The sequence below is a fragment of the Parus major genome, chromosome 1A, assembly GCF_001522545.3.
Source record: "Parus major isolate Abel chromosome 1A, Parus_major1.1, whole genome shotgun sequence".
NCBI lineage: Eukaryota > Metazoa > Chordata > Aves > Passeriformes > Paridae > Parus > Parus major.
This window is the reverse complement of record NC_031773.1, coordinates 11375533-11395153: the sequence shown is the minus strand read 5'-3', so window position 1 is coordinate 11395153 and position 19621 is coordinate 11375533. Positions and strand designations below refer to the sequence as shown.

General features: G+C 34.4%; 2 protein-coding genes across 2 annotated transcripts in view; one reads left to right on the top strand and one right to left on the bottom strand.

Moving 5' to 3' along the window:
- The window catches only part of CCDC146 (coiled-coil domain containing 146), a 67382-nt gene that overhangs the window by 6041 nt on the left and 41720 nt on the right, over positions 1-19621 (top strand). The window contains exon 2 of the mRNA XM_019006694.2: positions 688-848. Within this exon, the coding sequence (XP_018862239.1) occupies positions 699-848 (150 nt within the window). The 5' untranslated portion in view covers positions 688-698. The remainder of the gene's footprint in view (positions 1-687; positions 849-19621) is intronic.
- On the bottom strand, positions 8204-14681 carry FGL2 (fibrinogen like 2). The gene is made up of 2 exons (XM_015627893.1): positions 13992-14681; positions 8204-11284 (listed from the first exon to the last, which is right to left on the bottom strand). Exons 1-2 carry the CDS (start codon positions 14602-14604, stop codon positions 10578-10580), a joined length of 1320 nt encoding a protein of 439 aa, XP_015483379.1. The 5' UTR covers positions 14605-14681; the 3' UTR covers positions 8204-10577.

Here is a 19621-nt window from a genome sequence, read left to right as displayed (position 1 = left end):
GTCACGTTTGATGTAATGATGAGGACCAACTTGATGGACATTGTTGTCTTAGCAGGATACCAGGAGCATTGTATCCCCCTGTTTTCCACCTCCTATTTCCCTCACCCACCTTGGCATTTTAACACACCTCAGAGAATTCTGATGACTGAAGCTTGGGAACATAATTCTCAAGTGCTGGACCAATATCGTAAACACAAAGTGAAATTATATAAACTTCATGGCATTAAGTTTCATCTTGCTGAGGAGTACTGAATGCTCTTGATCTATTTCTAATGCAAGTATCTTAGATATTTCTATTCCTAAACGACAGATATGAATATGGGATTTTCTATAATATAAATACAGCAAAATTATGTTTTCCAACAGCTCTGCTTGTTCCAAACTTCTTTAATTTCTATCTCTGTGCATTTATTAAAAGACTGTGTTACCTAACTGGAATTAGAGCTTTCTTCAGGATATTTTTAAAGTACTCCAGAGGATGATAGAGTGATAGTGCAGCAGCTTGCATGAAGTCTTTAATGAAGTTGTAACTGCAGACTTACCTAATTTACTCACATTATGACTTCTGTGGTTTGAATGTGGGTCTGACATGTTCACGTAGTGGTTTTTACACTACATATTTATCTTTCACAATCATATATATCCCTGGATCTAATGAACTGTATTGGTATTTTTGTTACTTTCTAGAGCTTTAAACAATGAGTCAGGCTGATGAAGGAAATCTCACTGACACAGAGCTGGCAGCTGAGAATGAGTCACCTACCTGTGTGCCGCCTCCAGCAGCTCCTAGCCAGGAAGAGGGATCCACTGACATAACAGCAAGTCCTGCATTTCAGTGTTTAGATGAGGTACCATGTGCTCCAGCTTTCTCTGACTGTAACAGTGCAAAGTAATTATTCTGAGGTGTACCTTTTGGTGTTAATAATTGAAGGTGGTTACCACAATCTATATCTTCCCCATTTCTTTGATTTTTCTTAGTGGTAAGAAAATTTTGTGAAGCAGTGTCATATTTTTGCTGGGGATGCTGTGCTTGATAGATGATCATGTTCTTTTTTTCAGTGATCATGGCCTTAAGGGGAATGAGAATATAGAGGTCTTGGTTTTGGTCTTGTAGTATTCTATCTGTAGAGATAATTGCATCGTGATTTTTTAAAAGGCTTCATAGCTGCAGGTAAGTGGTTCCTGAGGCACTATTAATTGATGATGGTGATTGAAGAAACCTTTCAGAGTTCAGTTTTTTTTGTGATTTTTTTTTGGTGTTAAGGAGTCTTTCGGAATGCTAGAAGTATTTAAAAATTTTAAATATCAAATATATATCAAATGGAATCCTTAAAAATGTAAGGCCAGAAGAGTCATTAAGAGATAATTTAATCCAAAACCCACACTGAGGTAGATTCTCTGCAGATATTTGTCTAATTTGTTCTTAAATCTTTAATAGGTGGAGATAGCTCTTTGGATATCCTTTTCCAGCAGCTCATCATTGCCAGTATTTTATAAAAAGTTTTCCCTATATCCCAGTTTGTTTACTTTGTAGTGAATAATGCAGCTTTATTCTTGCCTTTCCCACATTAAAAAGAGAGACCAGCCAATTTCTGCCTTTTTTATAATAAAAATGTACATCTCTCTCTTGTATCCTTATGAGGCTTTGTTCATACTTAATGTTTTTCTTGAAGTTCTTACCTAAAGTTGCTTTACCTTGGACTCTTTCCATCTTGGTTCTGTCAGATCAGTTTGCTACCCTGGCTCTCACTCTCTGCCTACAGTCTAAGGTCAGGAAAGAGGACAGGACAAGAATTTGTAGTGAAGGGGAAAATAGGACTAGCCCTTTCCTATCCTGCTATTAGATCATACTGAATGTAGCTTGAAACTGCTGCTTTCAGTCCAGTGCCAGTGTATGGAGAGCCCACAACTTCCAGTACTGTTGCAGCACAAACCCCCTTTGTTCTCAGTCCAAGGCAGCAGCTAAAGTGCCCCTGTGCCCCTTCTAAACTGTATTCTACATTTGTGCTTTGTTTTCCTTATTTTTAATCATAGTGAAAGCTAATTTTTCTAGACTTATTCTAGAAAATTATTAGATTATTTGCCTGATTTTTTTTTTCTCAAAAAAAAAATCTTTCCAGAAAGGTTATTCTGCATATCAAATTTAAAGTTAACTTGTTTAACACTGATATAACACTGTAAACCATTAATGGGAAATGCAGGTATTTAGAGTTGTTCCCAGCTCATGAAAAAACATACTGTGGAAAAACAAAGTAAGCAATTTGCATAGTATTTCGTAAATTAGGTCTTCTGGTCATTTTGTCAGTTTCTAGAAGAGAACTATGACTCATTTATTTTACCATCGTTTTTAGCAGTTTGCACTTGTACTTTACTGGTGAGTTTGGCTTTTCATCACTTATTCACATTTCTTCTCTTCCACTGACGTATTTGTTTTCTTTTGTTGAACTTTGTACATAATTCAGGGACAAATATATGACTTCAGTCACCATAGAGGTTCTTGCATTGATGCTGGCTTCAACTACTTGGAATAGCTTTTAGGATTTTTCCACAGAAGCAGAATTGTGTCATATTATCTCAGTTTCACTGACTAGTCATTTATGCCTGTGCAGCATGAACTTATCGCAAGGGCCACCTTTTGTTGTAAAATTTCTTTAAAAACAGGTATGTGCCTGCTTCCAGTCAAGCCAGTCTTGTTTTTCTCATGAAAGAAGCAAAAACTCAAACATACAAAGAGCAAGAAGTCAAACATGCACACACTCTCTCCTTTGTTTTTAATAAAACATAGTAACATTGCTTAGCTTTGTGGGTTAGGTAGAAATATTAAAAACTAGACAGAGTTCAAACAAAAGCCACCCAATTCATCATGACTTATTTTCACCAAGTCCTCTATTTATTACCAAGCTGACATCTCTGTTCTTTTGGTTAGGGTACAGCCATGAATTCACAAAATGAACTTTCCACTTCATTTTTGCCTTTGTTGTTATGTCCTTGAAATAAAGATCTTTGCTCTAACACTTCTAATTGACTTCCTTGAATTGTGAATCTTTCCTCATGTCTCGTGTTCTTCTAGTGTTAGAAATAAATCAATCTGCATCTGTTAATAATTTTCATGGAAAACTACATAGTCTAGTACCTGTGTGATGAAAGAAATATATTACTTGAATAAATGCTACATTAAGATGCAATAAATTATGCTGGCTTTATTTTGATTTTAGTGCATTATAGGCCATGTATATGTAATCTGATTCTTAAATGGCAGCAAATTTTTTCATATATGTACATTGTGTAAGTTTAAAGACACATTAATTTTATTAAATGGATATTTAGTAGTAATTAGCTTCAACAAAATGATCTGAAATTGTATTCACCCTTTGCCTGAAAATTTGTAATTCTTTTGGAACAGATGATAATATAATATATTTATCCTCTCCCTTTATTCTTTTATCATCCTTACTACAACAATGCTGTTACTGGTAAAGCACCAGAGAACAAATGAAAACTGTCTCTTGAATAGAAAAAGCAATAAAATATGACATGAGACTAGATTAAATACTCAAAAAAACAAGATTATGCAGAATGAAAATAAAAAAGAAATCAGTTAAAAAATTGCCTCCTGCCCCTTCTATTCATTTTTGTCTGCATAATTTTTGTGCTTCACCATATCGCACAGTAAAATTTTTTCCCCTCTGGCCACTCAAGTTGTGTTTTACTTTCCTCCACCTGGTCCAGTTTTAATGGGAACATAAATAAATAAAACATCATTTGTCATAATGATGTTTTTGATGTTTAGTTTTGCCATTTTCAAATAATTTTCTGTTGCTTAAGTTTTGTTTTGTAGCCCAAATAGCAATCCCAGACACAAAAAATGATTCCTACTCTGTATATCTTCCCAATCTGATAGTGAATCAACCAAAAAAACTCCCAAGAGAAATCAATTGGTGGGTATCTTCTCCCAGTCTGAGGTGTTTTTACTCAAGGCAGTGTCTTTTGCTTTTTGTTTCTCTTCCTTCTTTTGGTATGTTCTTAGTCTAGAAAGGTGGTTCACTCAAATGTATACATTTGATATGAAGAATTTTGCAGAAAAATGATTCTGCAACGTTTATCTTGCATGTATTTGCAGTGGACACTCTGAGGTAGCTATTAGTTTTGCAGAATAGTGCACTTGTGAGTGAGAAGTGCATTGCTGTTTTCCAGATCCAGTGAGCAGATACCTTGTTTGGAATGTACCACAATAGTCCCTTCCTGCTAACAAATATAATCCATTTTCTTGCTAAATCTAAACAAGCGGAAGAACAAGCTCCTTTGGGAGATTTGTCTGACTGGTCTATTGCAAACTGTTGCACTCTATGTCCTGTAAAACGGTTGGTGCTCCCTATCTGATACCAGCACCAAATCTTTCATTTGTTCTGCTTTTTTTTGATGGAAATTGTCACTGTCATGCTACATTTCTTCCTCTCTGATGTCCAAGTGTCCTATTACCATCAAGAAGCAGAAAGAACCTTTCATGGATGTTTTTCATTACTAGTTTGAAACGCAGTCTTTCTGAGATTAGTGAATTTGTACTCCTAACTGCCAAAAGCAGTTGAACTGCTAATAAAGATGCTAACTAAAATCTCAGTTCTAGTGGAAGCACAGAGCAAAATCTCAATATTTACCAAAAAATCAACAGTATAACAAAGAATTCCCAAGCAAATTTTGCTTGATTATCTGGTGCTGATTCATGTCTTTCTGCTATCTGTAAGAACTATAATGTCGAAGAAGGATGCATATGTTCAGTGTTTGAATGTTGTTTGAGGGGAGAAAGGTACTTCTCATTTTTCTCCTTTTTCTTATCTGTGCTGCAGGAAAGAAGAGGAAGTCACATAAAGGTTGGCTACAACTTTCAAATATAAACACTAAGAATCAATATTTCATATAATTCTTCAGTGGCATGCTGTCATGTAACAACACAATTCTACAAATTACAGTTGTTTGCAATTTCTTTTGGTAACAAGTTGGTCTTTAATTCTCTCCTAACTTAGGTTAAATGGTGGATGTAAATAGCTTTCCTTTTAAAAAAATAAAGAGTTTATTAATTATTAAATGAAAAGTTTCCTAGAGAAGATACCTTGGTAGATTAGGATATAATTTTTTTATTTTTTTTTTTACATAAGAACCAATTTAATTTCTGTCCCTGTACACATTCTGTAGCGTGCTTTCTTTTATTATAAAGTATGATCATCACAATATTTTTGTATGATAACTATAGCAGTGCATAATTTTTTAAGTGTTTTAGTATGTGCTCTATCAAAGATATAAAAGCCTTGAGACAGCTTAATATGTTGAAGGCAAACAACATTTTTAAACTTAAGCTGATCCTGGCATGCTCCACACTACGCGCTTCAAAGGCTCCTGGCCCAACAAAAAAGCGTATAAATATGTTGGCACAGGCAGCTAAGACAGATGTTGTCTCCACCTCCATGCACAGGAATCTGACTGCTAATTAGAAAAACCTTTTTTGACTTTGTTGAATGGTCACATGGGATGTCAGCTGGGGCTGATAATGTGTCTGTAAGCTGGAGTATGGTGTTTTGCAACAGCTTCCAGCAAGTAGGAAATAGTTTGTATTGTGAATATTAAAGAAAATTGTTGTTGCAATAGGAAAGTTGATTGTTCCTAAAAAAGCTGTAGAGGAATTGGGTGAATTTACAGGTGCCTTCAATCAGCAGGATTGGGAACAGAGCTGGTGTAACATGCTCATTCTATGGAGAAGTTCTTTTTACCACTAGCAGGTGACATTGTGGAAACAAGGCCAGGAAGTGGTTGGGTGTGTTTGAACTATCACAAAGCAGAGGGTATTTCTGTTGATTTCTGAAAAGTCTGTTTGAAAGTATTTATGATGCCTTGTTTTTCTATGCTGTTATAAAGTCAAGTGTATAGATTTCATACCATACAGAAGAACTAGAGCTCTCTACTGTGAGACTACGGGAAGGAATAACCTTTAACTATAACATCTTGCATTTTGGCCTTTTCTCAGCCATTTCTGATACTCATGAGACTTGACAAATACATTGCTATATTGTTTTCCAAAGTTATCTCCTTCTTTCTGTTTTCTCATCTAAGGTATGTATTAGAGACAAGGCAAATTTGTACTAAAAATTGGTTCTACTGGCATTGTATGTCAGCACAACCATGTGATGAGAAAGCCAGAGCAAGGTTAACCACTTATAAATTCAACAAAAACATAAGTGTTGGAGAATCATCTGTTACACACGAGTTTACTTTAAATGTTAAAAAGGGGATCCCTGGTTTACTTATTCAAAGCACCTGTGTCCAAATACTCCTGAATAAACAGAGCCTTAAGTAGCTGCATGAGAAAGAATCCTTGTATTTGGATTTAGCATACGTAGATTAAACAGCAGAGTGAAGCGGAGAGGCTTTTGTACTCTGTCTGAGGAAAGGCATGAGAATTTCTGTTTCTCAAAGTGCATCCTGCTTCTCCATAAAAATCATTTGCTCCATGTAATTACTTGAAAGTGTGTAAAGCCTACTATTATTTTGTACAGTGGAATTTTAAATGATGACATGCTACTCCTGCTGAAATGTAACCTTAATTAAACTTCCAGTTTGTCTTGATATATGAACATAATCTGGTAATTTGGGTTATTTTTTCCCATTATTATTTTCCAAATGGATTACTCTTGCTGAGATCAGAAAATAAAATTATGAATGAAGACTTAAAAAATATTGCTTTCATAATTTCCATGTTCTCATGACTTGTGTGAGGGCTGGACTTGACATGCCATCTTAAAACACTGTTTTCTGTTTCTGGTTACCATTGAGCATGACAGCCAAATTAACTTCTGGCAGAAGAACTATACCTCCATAAAAGCCATCAAATTTTAATTAAAGCAGTGAATGAAAGGGATTGATTTAGTATGTGAAATGTTTGCATCTAGCAGGACCTATAGGTGGTATTGCTCAGCTATTTTTCTTTAAAATTTATGTCAATGTCATCATGCCTATATGTACCATTTTCTTTTTTTTTTTCCCGAAAAAAAAAAAAAAAAAAAAATCTAAAAATATATTAAATATATTTAAATCTTCTTTCTTTGTAGGCCAATATTTAATTTTCTTTTCTTATTTTTTTTTTTTTCCTCTCTGAAAATTCAAAGTCACATCCTTCCTGCTTTGGTTTTTTTTCCATGACATGTAAATCATAGAAGCTAGGTAAATTTGGCACTTTTGATTTTGTTTTAATTTGTCGACAGGGGTCTCAGTAGGGAATGGCAACCATCTTAAGTTATTTTCCAAAGAAACATGTAAAAGTAAAGTTTTTTTCCCCACCAATTTATCAAAACTGCATATTGTTCTCCACTCACTCCAATTTTGACTGTTGCCTTTCCCAATAAACACAGCTAAGGAACCAGGTATTTGCATTTAAAAGGGAAGGGAAAAGCACCAGTGCTTCCAAACCTTTTTTTCATTTCTTTGGTTTGTTTGGGGGTTTTTTTTCTAGTTTTGGTTTGGTTTTGTTTAAGCAATGCATAGAAAGCCAAGACATTACAGTCTGCTTGGCTGATCACATTGAACGGATGGGCTTGTGTCTTTATATTTTGGAAACAAGCCACAGGAATTTTGCTAGCAAACCCATTGTTAGTAATTTTTTCCACTAAAACTCACAATTTAAATATTAGCAGGATTAAAACCACAAGTGTTTTTATATGCTAATCAGTATTACATAGATGTTTTCCATAGATTGAAAGACATGTTTTGAATTATTAAGTCTTATGCAGAGATCAAAGGCTTTTTCTTTGTATAAAAAATTGAATTATTTAATTTGGAATGGTATTTGTATTCACAAGCTTTGATGACTCTGGTATGTGATCTGAAAGGTAAAAACATTGGTTTGATTCTCCTCTTTCATGTTAGAGGTTGTGTAAACTCTTCATTGGGCAATTATTTTTTTCTCTTCTAAAATACGGATAGTACCAAAAAAAATCTGAGATTTCAGCCCTTGGTATTATCTGGCAGTTGAAGGGTCATGAAACAGATCTCTAAGGAACTATCATTCCTAGCTATTATTCTCTTGGCACGTCACATATAGTCATCTGTGTTGGTTATTGGTGTTTTCTTACTCCTTCAATTTTTACAGAAAATCAATAAAATTATTTAGGATAATTTTTTTTATAGTCCTCCTGCACATCTATAACAGTAATACAGCTTTAAAGTGGGAGATCATTTTATTACATCAAGAAAAAACAAATAACATTTGAAACAAATAGATGGAGTTACACTTTGTAAAACTAGCACACATTGACAGAGATTCAGCTACAACAGTTCCAGGCAGGTAATAATCCTATTTCTGTAACAGCATTACACTTTCTTTTGGCTTTTTTTTTTCCTTTCCATTTTTTAAGACATGAGAAGACAAAGCTTTTGCATGTGATTTTAGTAATATTTGCTTATTCTGCTAAAATTTCTGTGTTTTACAAAGTTTCCTTGAAACAAGATTTTAAAAGGACAATTTCTCTTCCAACAACTTAGTAGTAAAATGCCATTTTCAAGTAGAATATTGTAGGTTCTGGAAGTCATACTTGACTAGTTATTATATAATGAATAGGAACAAATTGTGCATTTCATGCAAATGATTAAATATAATCATATGCAATTAGATATTTGCTCTTCTAACCAATACTTCATCAGTTGCTTTTTTGTCTTGTTTAGATAACTATTTTTTATCTCAAAATAAATATTTTATAGCTTCAAAACATATTCTCAAGCAATGATGATACATCTTGCAATTAAAATTTTTCATTGCTCTTTAAAATTGGAATATAATAAACCAAATTACATTTGAATTATTCTTCAAAGTATTTACTTCCTTAATATATATATTAATATTTTATAATTTAGCTATTGCCAGTGTTCTTCATTCACATAACTTATAACCACAATAGTTTTGTTGTAATCCTAAAAAAATAGTAGAGACCATATTTAGAAAGTATTAGGTCAGGTGTATACTTGTATTTTTTTTTTTATGTCTCTTTTAATCAAAAAGGCTATGCCAGCAATGACCACACTTTAATTGATAAAGAAATAGAGTCTTGGTGTAGTTTTTCTGCGTCTCAGGACTGGTGTAAGCAACACAGAATAGCCTCTTGCTAAGATAAATTGCATCTCCACTCAATGTTGGTCACTATAGACACATGGTCTAGATATGTGCAGTCAAAATTGTGCTCACTGTCTACATTGTAAGATTTAATGACAGAATCTCTAATTTGAAATTCCCGCACTCCTTGACAATTTGATTTTTCTATTTGCTATATTTTAGAAAATATTTTAATATATTCTCTTTTTTGCTTAGAATCGACACTAGGTTTTTTATGTTTCTGTGGCTACAATATGTGTAGTCAAAAAATGTGGAGAACAGTCTTTTCTTATGTTACAAAACATTTATAATTTTTTTTTTAGTTTTAGGGTCTAATGATATCTAGATTGAGAAGTATTTGAATGAGATCTTGAGTCTCTACAAGAGCATCTTGAAACATTTGACTTACCTAAAGGATTTAGGAAAAAGCAAAATGGCACTGGAAACCCTTTGTATGTATTTAGAGGCATTAGTGCAAAGAATATGGATTCTTATTGATGTGTCTTCCTCCTGCCTCTCTACCTGCCTGCATAAATGTGCAATAAGCTAAATAATGGCTCCTTTCTCCTACAAATGACAACTAGGACCTTGAGCTTGAATGGAGGAACCAAAAAGAGCAAGAATGTTGTTGTTCAGTATATGCTCTCTCCATGTGTAGATGTGACACTTAGGGACATGGCTTAGTATGGACTTGGCAGTTCTGTGTTAACAGTTGGACTCAATGATCTTAAAGGTCTTTTCCAAACTAAATAGTTCTATGATTTTATAATTATTTCCTCCGCTTTTATTCAATTCTTCCATCAAGTTCTTAGAAAATTTTTTGATAAAGGGATGAACTTTAAGGAATCATCTTAATTTTCTGTTGTCTTCCAGGCCTTTTTTTCTGTCTTTGGGCAAACCATGTGGCCCTTGGTTTTCTTTAAAAAGAATAATTTTTAGTATTTTTCCTGATTTATATTGATATTGCTATGGTATACCTTTGAAGTTGTGAAGGATAGATAATGGAAAAATACTGTTTTAGAGGGATTAGATTTCTTCCCAAGTGTTGACAAATTTATATTAGTTACACCTCTGAATTATTTTCAGGTTAAAATGTAGATATTCATTCAGACACAACTTGTGGAAGACAATATAAAAGTTTTAAGTCATAAATGTGGTATATCACAGTCAGTAAAAGCACCAAAAGCAATGTTTAGAATATTTACATAACAAAACAAAGACCTAACTGGTGTTAAGTTTTAGCAATAATTATTCAGGTATTTTAATGCTGGTTTCAATACATTATATGGGTCAAACTGTCTCTAAAAATTTTATGTGGAAATATGTTGTTTTGTCTAGAACAATCTTTTGCCAAACATAACTGAATACTTGATTTCTGAGTATAATACTGAGTAAGTATGATTTTGAGTGCAATCCAAAGCAAACTAGTTAAGAGAAACGTGTAGAATTACTGCACAAAACTTTTGGGTCTGATCATGATCTTTACTGATTTAAAAGGTTGCCTATATCCAGTGGGAATATCATCAGAAATACCATGCCACGTACCCCAGAAAATGCCATTGCGAACACCCTTGTATTTCTTGTGGTAGTACTTGCCATTGAGATTGGCTGACAAGCAGGCATCAAACCACCAGCCAGAGCTGTAGTATGCACCACAGTTTCCTGAGGGATACCTGTCATTGTCCTTGTCTGGGGTTGTAAAGAACTTCTGGTCGTGGTTGTAGTGCCTGCTGTAGTGGAGAGCATCTCCTGCTGTGCCGCTGTAGCCGTGGACGCTGAGACGGTACTTGAGGTACTCGTTGGCCACGTAGAAGTGGTCGTATTTTGCATACTCTCTGATTCCATTGAAATCTTCAAGATCAATTCTCAGTTGCATTTCCTGGCTCCTTGTCAGGAGGTGAATTTTGTCATTGCCTAGCCAAAACTCCCTGCTGAGGTTTCCAAAGCCATGTTTGTAGTCATTCCAGGTTCTGTTGAAGTTAGTGCTGCCATCCTGACGCCGCTGCAGCATTGTCCAGCCGCCTCCTTGTGTTTGCATATCACAGTAAACTTCAAAGCTCTCGTTTCTGGGATCAGGGCTAATCCTGTAGATTCCATTACTCCTTCTCCCTGCTGTGTAGTGGTCAGCACAGTCTCTCTGCATTATTTGTATAACTGGTGAAAGAACAAGTGGTGTTAGAAGAAACATAATTTCAATTTAAAAAAATGAAGATTTTTTTACCCAGACTGATATGGCATACAGAACTTGCATTGGAGAGACTTTTACATAGCAAATAGTGTTGCAGCAATTTAAGTTCTAAGGAAAAACACCTTTTCCATCAGATTTACCTTATAACAGATGTCACCTAGGATCTCTGCATCAGACAGCTGTCTAAAAAAACCCATCTAAACTACATTTTTTTATCAAAATGGCTAATATAAGGGCATCTTGTATATTTGCTTTCCTTTCTGTCCTTTTCTCTACTCTATCATTTCATTATCTTGTGTAAATTCAACCTGATTTCTTGAATCTGTATTACTAATGCTTTGTGTTTACATTTGCTGTTTTTTGCATTTAAATATATAGCTTCACAACCTGCCTACAATTTACAGCTCCATCTGGCAGTATGTCAGAGAAAGAACTCTGTCCATGTGGGAATGATGTTAACCTGGCTATTGTTAAGTAAACATCATTTGACAGAGAACATAACATATTAGGAATGCTTTGTGTGTTAATGTTGACTGTACTTTAGGAAGCAGGAAAAAAGTAATAAAATTGTCACATCTGTTGTAGTAATTGTGTGATTCCTAGAAAGATGAAGGTGATGGTGATTTCCTGTGTATGTGGCATCACTGGCTTTACAGAAAGGAAGAATGTTAGCATCTACTGTTGATGTGATCTACTATAATGTGTTTTATTCAGGAGAAAAATACTCCCAGATTTTTCCCTCAGAGTGAAAATCCATTTTTGGTCCACAATGTCATCCAATAATGTCTTTCTGTTCAACAGCATGGTATTAAAATTCCATATTCTTAAGTGATATGGAGAGCTCTCAGAAGTTCTCAGTTAAGAGTCAAAACCATAATGTTCATTCCTACTGTCAATTTGAATGTACGATCATGTTAATTTGCAAGTTCTGTTGTAATTTTTCCTAGAAAATCTCAACACACTACTTCTTGAAAGGGAGGAGTGATATCAGGCTGAAACAGGGAGTAAGACTCAGGACTTCTTGTTTGCCAGAAACTGGACATTTATGAAACCACAATGAATTCTCATTTATTTCACCAAACTTCGTGTAAAATCTTTGGTGGACTAAATTTCAGAGCAGTTATTAACACTGAATATACATTTCTGATAAAATGCTTTTATGATCCAATTTAACTCCTATTTAAATAAAGTTTTACTATTATTTTCAGTGGGTACAAGAATAGCTCCTGAATAGGAAAAAGTTGTAGCTGTTTTCCTTGCTAGCTTTCATAATGAATATATTGCTACTACAAATGCTTTTAGCATGTTGCTGTAAAATATAAAGAACATCTATGTGATCATGTGTCCTGAACGATACCCATCATTTCAATAAATGTGAGGAATATCAAAAATTTATTTAGTCTGTTATTTAGTCTGTTTTGAAGTACTCTACTTGAATTTGATTCATTGCCCATTATTAATATAACAAAAAATTACTCATTCTTTTTTTGAGAGTTTTGTATCTGAACAAACATAATTTATTTGTAGTGATTTTTATCTGATTTGATTTATCATATAGTAGAAGCTTTACCTTTATTATTACTTATTTGCTTTTTTTCAGAGAAGAACACTTTAGAATTTCAGCTGTACATACACTGTACACTTGCAGATCCTTCTATTTTTAATATAGACATAGATAGAAGGACAATTTTATTTTAATCTTGGATGTTAAGCAAGAGACTTAAAGATTGCAATGCAGCCTGCTCTTTCTCTGTTTTGTCTCTTGAGAGCTTTATCTTCTTATGTTTAATATCTAAGTGGTAGAATACACTGACAATCTAGGGAACATTTCTTGTTTTCAAGGATTCCTATATGTAATATAAAAACTTTATTTAACTTTTAGAACATCCCTCAATCTTGCCTTAATGACAGCAAACATTAAGAAGAAAGCATTGGTTCTATTCCTTTATTAGGAGAATGAAATCATAAAAGAAAAACATGTTTTTTCACTGATAACATCTGTTTTCTGTTTTATTTTGCTTATATATTAAATTAATGCAGAGTGTTTAGTGTTAAAATGATGATACATATGTTACCCAGTTGATAAGTGCTGTTAGTAAGCTTTTTTTGGCTGAGCCTTTCAGATGTTTGCTGTGATGATAAGAAAATTATTTTATTATCCATCTGTTAAAAACTAAGCATTTTACTAGATTCACTTGCTGATTGATGATGTCTTGGACCCCTTTTCAGAATATCTGCAGTTTTGGAGTAAGGAAAAATAAAATGGCAGTTTTCTAAGGAACAACTAAAGAAAATTTACCCCTTCTCATCCAAGGAGAAAGTATGTGTAGGTCACTGATGTATAATGTCTCTAATGAAGGGTATTATGGTGTAAAATAAAGATAATTTTTCATGTTTATTTATTAAATTGTGGAAAATTGTCCTTTAAAAATTAATATTTTAAATCCCTTAATGAAATCCAATTCTAGGAGGAACTGAACACCTGCAACTCTCAGTAACCCTCTAGTGGTTGCTGAAATATTTTACAGGAGTATAAATAAACACTTAAAGAGCAAATACTTGTGAAGTTAATAACGCAGCTATTTGGGTAAAATTAATTTTTAATTGTTTACCTAATACTAGGGAAATGCACTGAAAGTTTATACAGGCAGTAAGAGTTAACAGGTTACATACCAGGTCTTGCTTGCATTGCTGGACACTTAGAAGAACATTTGTTATCCAGGTTGTTCACAGCAAATGTCAAATTTGCAACTTTGCTGTCAACATAATGTTCCACATTGTTCATGTTTATGAGGCTCAGCTTCTCTAAACGACCCTGCAGTGTCTGAATCTGGCTCTTTGCATTTTTTAAGCTGGTTGCCATTCTGTTAACTTTGCTTTGCAGTTCCTTTACTCTGTTATCTTGGCTTTCGCTGTTCTCTGCAGTGTTAGGTAGCAGAAATTCATTGCTCCTGTCTCTTTCTTGGTTGTCATCTGCTTGCAGCTTGCAATCTTGGCAGCATTTCTTCAGCTTGTTTACTGATTCCTTAAGGGTCTGTACTTCTTTGAGAGTCTTCTCAAGCAGTTTGAATTCTTTGGGTATCTGGATGGTCATCGGAGGCAAACTTATCTGATAAGGACAATCCTCTCCTTCATCACATTTCCGATTAGTTTTGAGCTTTATGGGACAAGTCTCAGTAAGTTTTGCTTCTTTAGCATTCTCTTCCTCTTCTAAAATAACTGCCAAAACATTTGTTAAAGCAAGGAGAGCTGACTTCAGTAAGACTATGTAAATGAGGAGCTTCATCTTCACCGAGAAAGTAGCAGTATGAGGAAGTATGCAGAAGTGGAACAACTTTATAAGGGCAGCTTGAAGCCTGTGAGTTATCAGACAGCCTACACTGTTCTCAGAAATGGGTGGGAGTGCTTGCATCACGAGTGATTAATAGCAGAGCAAAGTTAGGTAGTGCTTGCAAGAGTAGCACATTTCAGTGAATATTTCTGACTCAGAGCTAGTGTATGTAAGCAAGATGATGAAATGCATGTGTGCTGGTAAATTATGTAGTTTAATTTCATTCCTTGTTGTACATGGATTTTCTTTTTTTAAAAAAAAGCAGGTAGAAAAAGTGAAAAACAGCTTTTTTCCTGGTTTGAGATTTATCACAGCAATAGCTTTACTGACAGTCAGTCCACCTTCCCCTATTTTTTTTAACTTAATGGACATATTCATATAAATTATTTAAAACTCAATACATGTTGAAACATGTATAGGTTTGGTTCCAAACATTTTTCAGTATAGGGTCACAAATTTAGGAGGATGAACAGCACTTTCTTCTTGCTATTTCATCTAGCCCTCTTTAAAATAGCTATCTGGAATATTCATAATCTCTATGGTACATCACAGTTAAAATTCACTGTTATCTGATTTGGGGTACTTCTTATTGAGCCTTTTTAAGTGAGGGGAAGTGGACTTAAGACAGTTTCCCCTTTGATGCATGAGATCCTATTTGTTAGACTAATGGTACAGGAAACCCAAAGAAAATCCTGATGTTCTGATTAATGTCCCAGATTCTAACCCTAAAGTGGGGCAGAGACTTACAGAAGGAACTCTCTTCTGTTTGAGGTATTGCTCTTCTTTTTATTATGCCTCTTATCAGCTTTCAGAGTTAATCATGTACTTTACATGACTAATCACTCCAAATTAAGTCATTCTCCAGGTGACAATTGCCATTTTCTTTCCACAGCCACCTTTGCCATTCTCATGTGATGCCTGTGCAGTTTTAATGATCTATGTAATTTTCCTTATGCCTAAAAACAAGACGACATGGATATGTCTTTATGCATTCCCAGCTCAGTCAAGAGTCAACTTGCAGGAGCAAAGGGTATTTACACCAGTTCTTGTTTAATTAGTCCAATCTGAACCATTTCTTTCCCTAAACCCTATTTGAAATTACTCATAACACAGATTAAACATTAAGCAGACATTAGTCACACATATAATCCACAAGTTCATGACCTCTGTAATGTTACTAGCTTTTATACACACTGCATGCTTCTATTGATAGTACATAAGGGAGGCTTGGTAAAAAAACCTACTTGTCTAACCCCTGCAACAATTCCTTCAGATTACTGCATAGCACAAAACATTTTCCTGGGAGATGTGTTTTGAATGTACCTTTCTTGTATTCTAAATAAACATCCCAGAACCTGCCATGATGCTTTTAGTTATGTGGCAAAACTGTATCTCCCCCTGTCAGATCATGATAGTTCCCCAGCAGTGGGGTGAAAGGCACCTCCTGCCATTCAGGTGTAAGATACTGACATCACTTTGGTTTTGTTAAAAATGCATCAAAACTGAATTTTTTGTAAAAGATTAAATGTATTATTTTAATTAGCAAGTAATTTTTTCTAATTTTTTGTTTGATTAGCAGAATGCTAATTTTTCATTGTATAAGTCTAAAATCAGGTACTTAAGACTTGTTCTTGTGTATGACTGCTGCTGTCAAATGGAGGAAAGCTATAATAGCATCTTTGGATGGGCTTTAGAAATAGAATAGAATTCTTAAATCCTTGTTATTTGGGAAGCCCTACACTCTTGTTTGTTCAATTTACAATTAACTCTGCTATCTGTTTTGTGACTTTGAACTGCAAAAAATGTTCTGTATCTGTAAAATGTGTAATATTTATCCTTCACAGACCATGTTTTTTTATTTGCCTTGAAATAATATTTGCATAACAAATATTGTTGTAATTTGTGATTGCTGTGCTGCATTGAAAGCCTAAACTATCTTTAGAATTTTGTAATATCTAGAAGGGCAGAAATTTTTGCTCATACTGAATGTAAAAAGAAAGTTCAGATAGAAAGGTGAGGAATCCAAACTTTTCAAATACCTCTGTCCTGAGACATTCATCCCCTAGTCCCATATATATCTTCCTTTTGGGATATTTACTTTCTCCTTTGGATGAGACTTTAGTAATTTTGAGTTGCTCTGTTTTCCTCCTGATTTCATTATTAATCATGTTCTGCTGCTAAGCTGTCACCAGTCTGCTTGGAGTCCAGAAGGTCCATTTCTCCACCAGTCTGTATGCTTTTCCTACCTGGAACACCCTTGTAATTGAGTACTGGTCTTTCTTCCTGTTCTGTCAGGAAATTCCCAACAATTTGTCACATCTCTTTTCTTTCTTCAGGAGCCCAAAATAGTATGACACAGCCTTTTTCATGTTTCATGTCTCTTATCCATCTTGGAATAAATGAAGCAAACTTTCAATCTGAGTTTTTCATCAAAGAGGAAGGACACAGAGTAGTCTTAAGCTGTGAGATGCTGATGCAGTTTAACTAATGGCAGAAATATTGGACCAGAATTAAACTAACACCTGCTGTTTGTTTATAAACAAAGTTTCTTTCCAGATGAGCTTTCTCTAGATCTAGAGTGTTCTGCATAATACTTAAAACTTTAAATTAGTTAAACAATCACAAACCCCAAAAGCCAATATATTTCAACTGTGAAAGGACCTAACTGAATAACAGCTGATTACTGTAACTGAGGCTTTTCTGCTAAGATCTTTGCTTTATACTTAAAACTCATTTTCTTGTTGCTTTTAATCTCTTAGTCTACTTTTTAGGAATATTTTTTCCTGTGGACAGAAGAGATTTCTCTATCATACAGACAACTTCCTAAAGATAAAGAAAATAACTGACAGCTCAAGATACTCTGAAATTCTACTGAAGATCTTAATTCTGTTCTCAAAACTACCCAGTGATTACAAGGTTAAAGAAGTGATATATTTTGTTTTATCAGACTTGTCTGAGATTGTTTATCCAAAGTTTATCAAAATGAGCATGAACCATTTCCCATGAATTTTTAGAGTAAGGTTTTTTTCTTTTTCTGGCAGATAACGGGATGTAGGTCAAATAGAAAACAACAAATGTATGACTGTAGGCAGGTGTTCATTTGACTTGTGACTGCAGCAATTTAAAACACAACAGCTTGGCATCTGTTTGATTTCTAGCTTTGTTCTGGGAGTCAATATCTCCTGCAGAAGAATTGCTGCAAAATATCCAGGTTTGTCTAAGCAGTTCAAATGATTGCTATGTACAAACCTGAAGTACTTTGGGGCTCATTCATACAAACCATTTTGGTGGCATAGATAGAATGTGTTAAGATTCAGCTGCTGCAGTAATATTTCTGATGTTTTTTGTAGACTTCAGCAATTCTGTGAAATATTTGGCTGAGAAAGAGAATGACAAGTAATTAGATTAATTTTCCACAATGGGGAAAATGTGGAAAAATAATTATTGTGGAATAATGTTTTTCCACAATGTGGACTATATACCAAAAGTCCATACTAGAAAGAAATTCTGACTTAGAATTCTTTCTGATTAACTAGTTTTCTTTTTTAACTCAGTAGTCATTCTTCATGCAAGCAGTCCTAATGTTGTCCACTGGATTGTGGGACTGCCTATTCAACTTCCTCATGTGTTTGTGAGAACATATCAGAACACAAAAGGAAAGGCAGTCCTATTCCATTTGATAGTATACATATTCTTATTTAGATACAGATACATAAACTAGTGGCTGCATGACTTTCCTACCTGCTTTAATTGTTCATTGCTTTATTCATAAATTCTGGCAACAGGCAGAAAGGCACCACTGACATAGAGCACGTAAGCAGAGGATATGATATTTATATCCACAACTGTAAATATAATACGTTATAAAAATCGTGTGATTAATGAAAATCACTTCTTCTGTTAAGGTGAGCATAATATTTTTAAAGAAGGATATCCACAAAACTCTGTTCTTATTAATTCTATTTCTCCCATGATGTCTGATCTGCCTGCTCAAAATCTACAGTTTACTGCTATTTCCTTTATCTGTAGCCACAGAAGATGCTGTAGTTAGCTCAGTATACAAAGAGAATAAACCCAAATGCACTTTCAGAGTGATGATATACCAAGTACAAAAGCCTCTCCCTCCTATGTATTTTAAGAAAAATCCCTTTCTGTTTCATGCAAACCTGCTCAAATGAAAGCAGCAAGTGTAAGACTGTGCTGGTTACTTACTATCCGAATTTCAAGCTTCCTAGCCAAATGAAATTTGCTGACAGCAGGAAAGCTATGTCCTTTCCTGAAATCCCTGTCTTACTGGTCTCCTATGCCCTCTTTTCTGAGCCATGCAAGACTCAGTTGGCCAGCAGAATATCCTCACCCACTGTACCATATTGATTGTGGCTGATGTTTATATTTTCCATGTAGGGATTGCTTTTTCCCGTGAACTAGGGGACAAAACTACTATTATGAACTATGCCTTGGGGAAGAATTTAGGATATTTTTTTCCTAGTCATTATCTGTTTGTTTGAGGAGACTCTTCAGCAGTTTATTTTTCATTAAAAGATGCCTGGTTCATCCATCTGTAATTAAAGAAATAAAATTGTAGAAGTTCAGTGTAAGGCAGTACAGTGTATCTACTGTAAGTGTATTTATGATTTGTGTATATGCCTTTACTCCCACCTGACTGCATTTATGCAACCAATAACCTCATGGCTCCAAATGTTGTTGTTTGTCACCTACATTAAATGTTTAGGAAACTCAGTGACAAATACTATTCTACTTGAAATGCTAATAAATAGGCTTTTTCTATGGACTTTCCATACTTATTCTAAAGTCTACTTCCTGTAATAAATGTATGTAGTTCCAGATGAGAGGGATGACACCTTATTTTTATACTCCAATTACAGTATCTGTTTAAAACCCTCAGTGCATTTTTCTTTACTTTCTACCACTGTAACCTTTCTCTAGAATAATGACTTAAGCAAGGCATATC

Coding starts and splice junctions, on each gene's coding strand:
- FGL2 (XM_015627893.1), bottom strand. CDS start 14,604: ATGAAGCTCCTCATTTACATAGTCTTACTGAAGTCAGCTCTCCTTGCT. Junction 11,285..13,991: donor AGCAATGCAAGCAAGACCTG/GTATGTAACCTG, acceptor TTCTTTCACCAG/TTATACAAATAATGCAGAGA.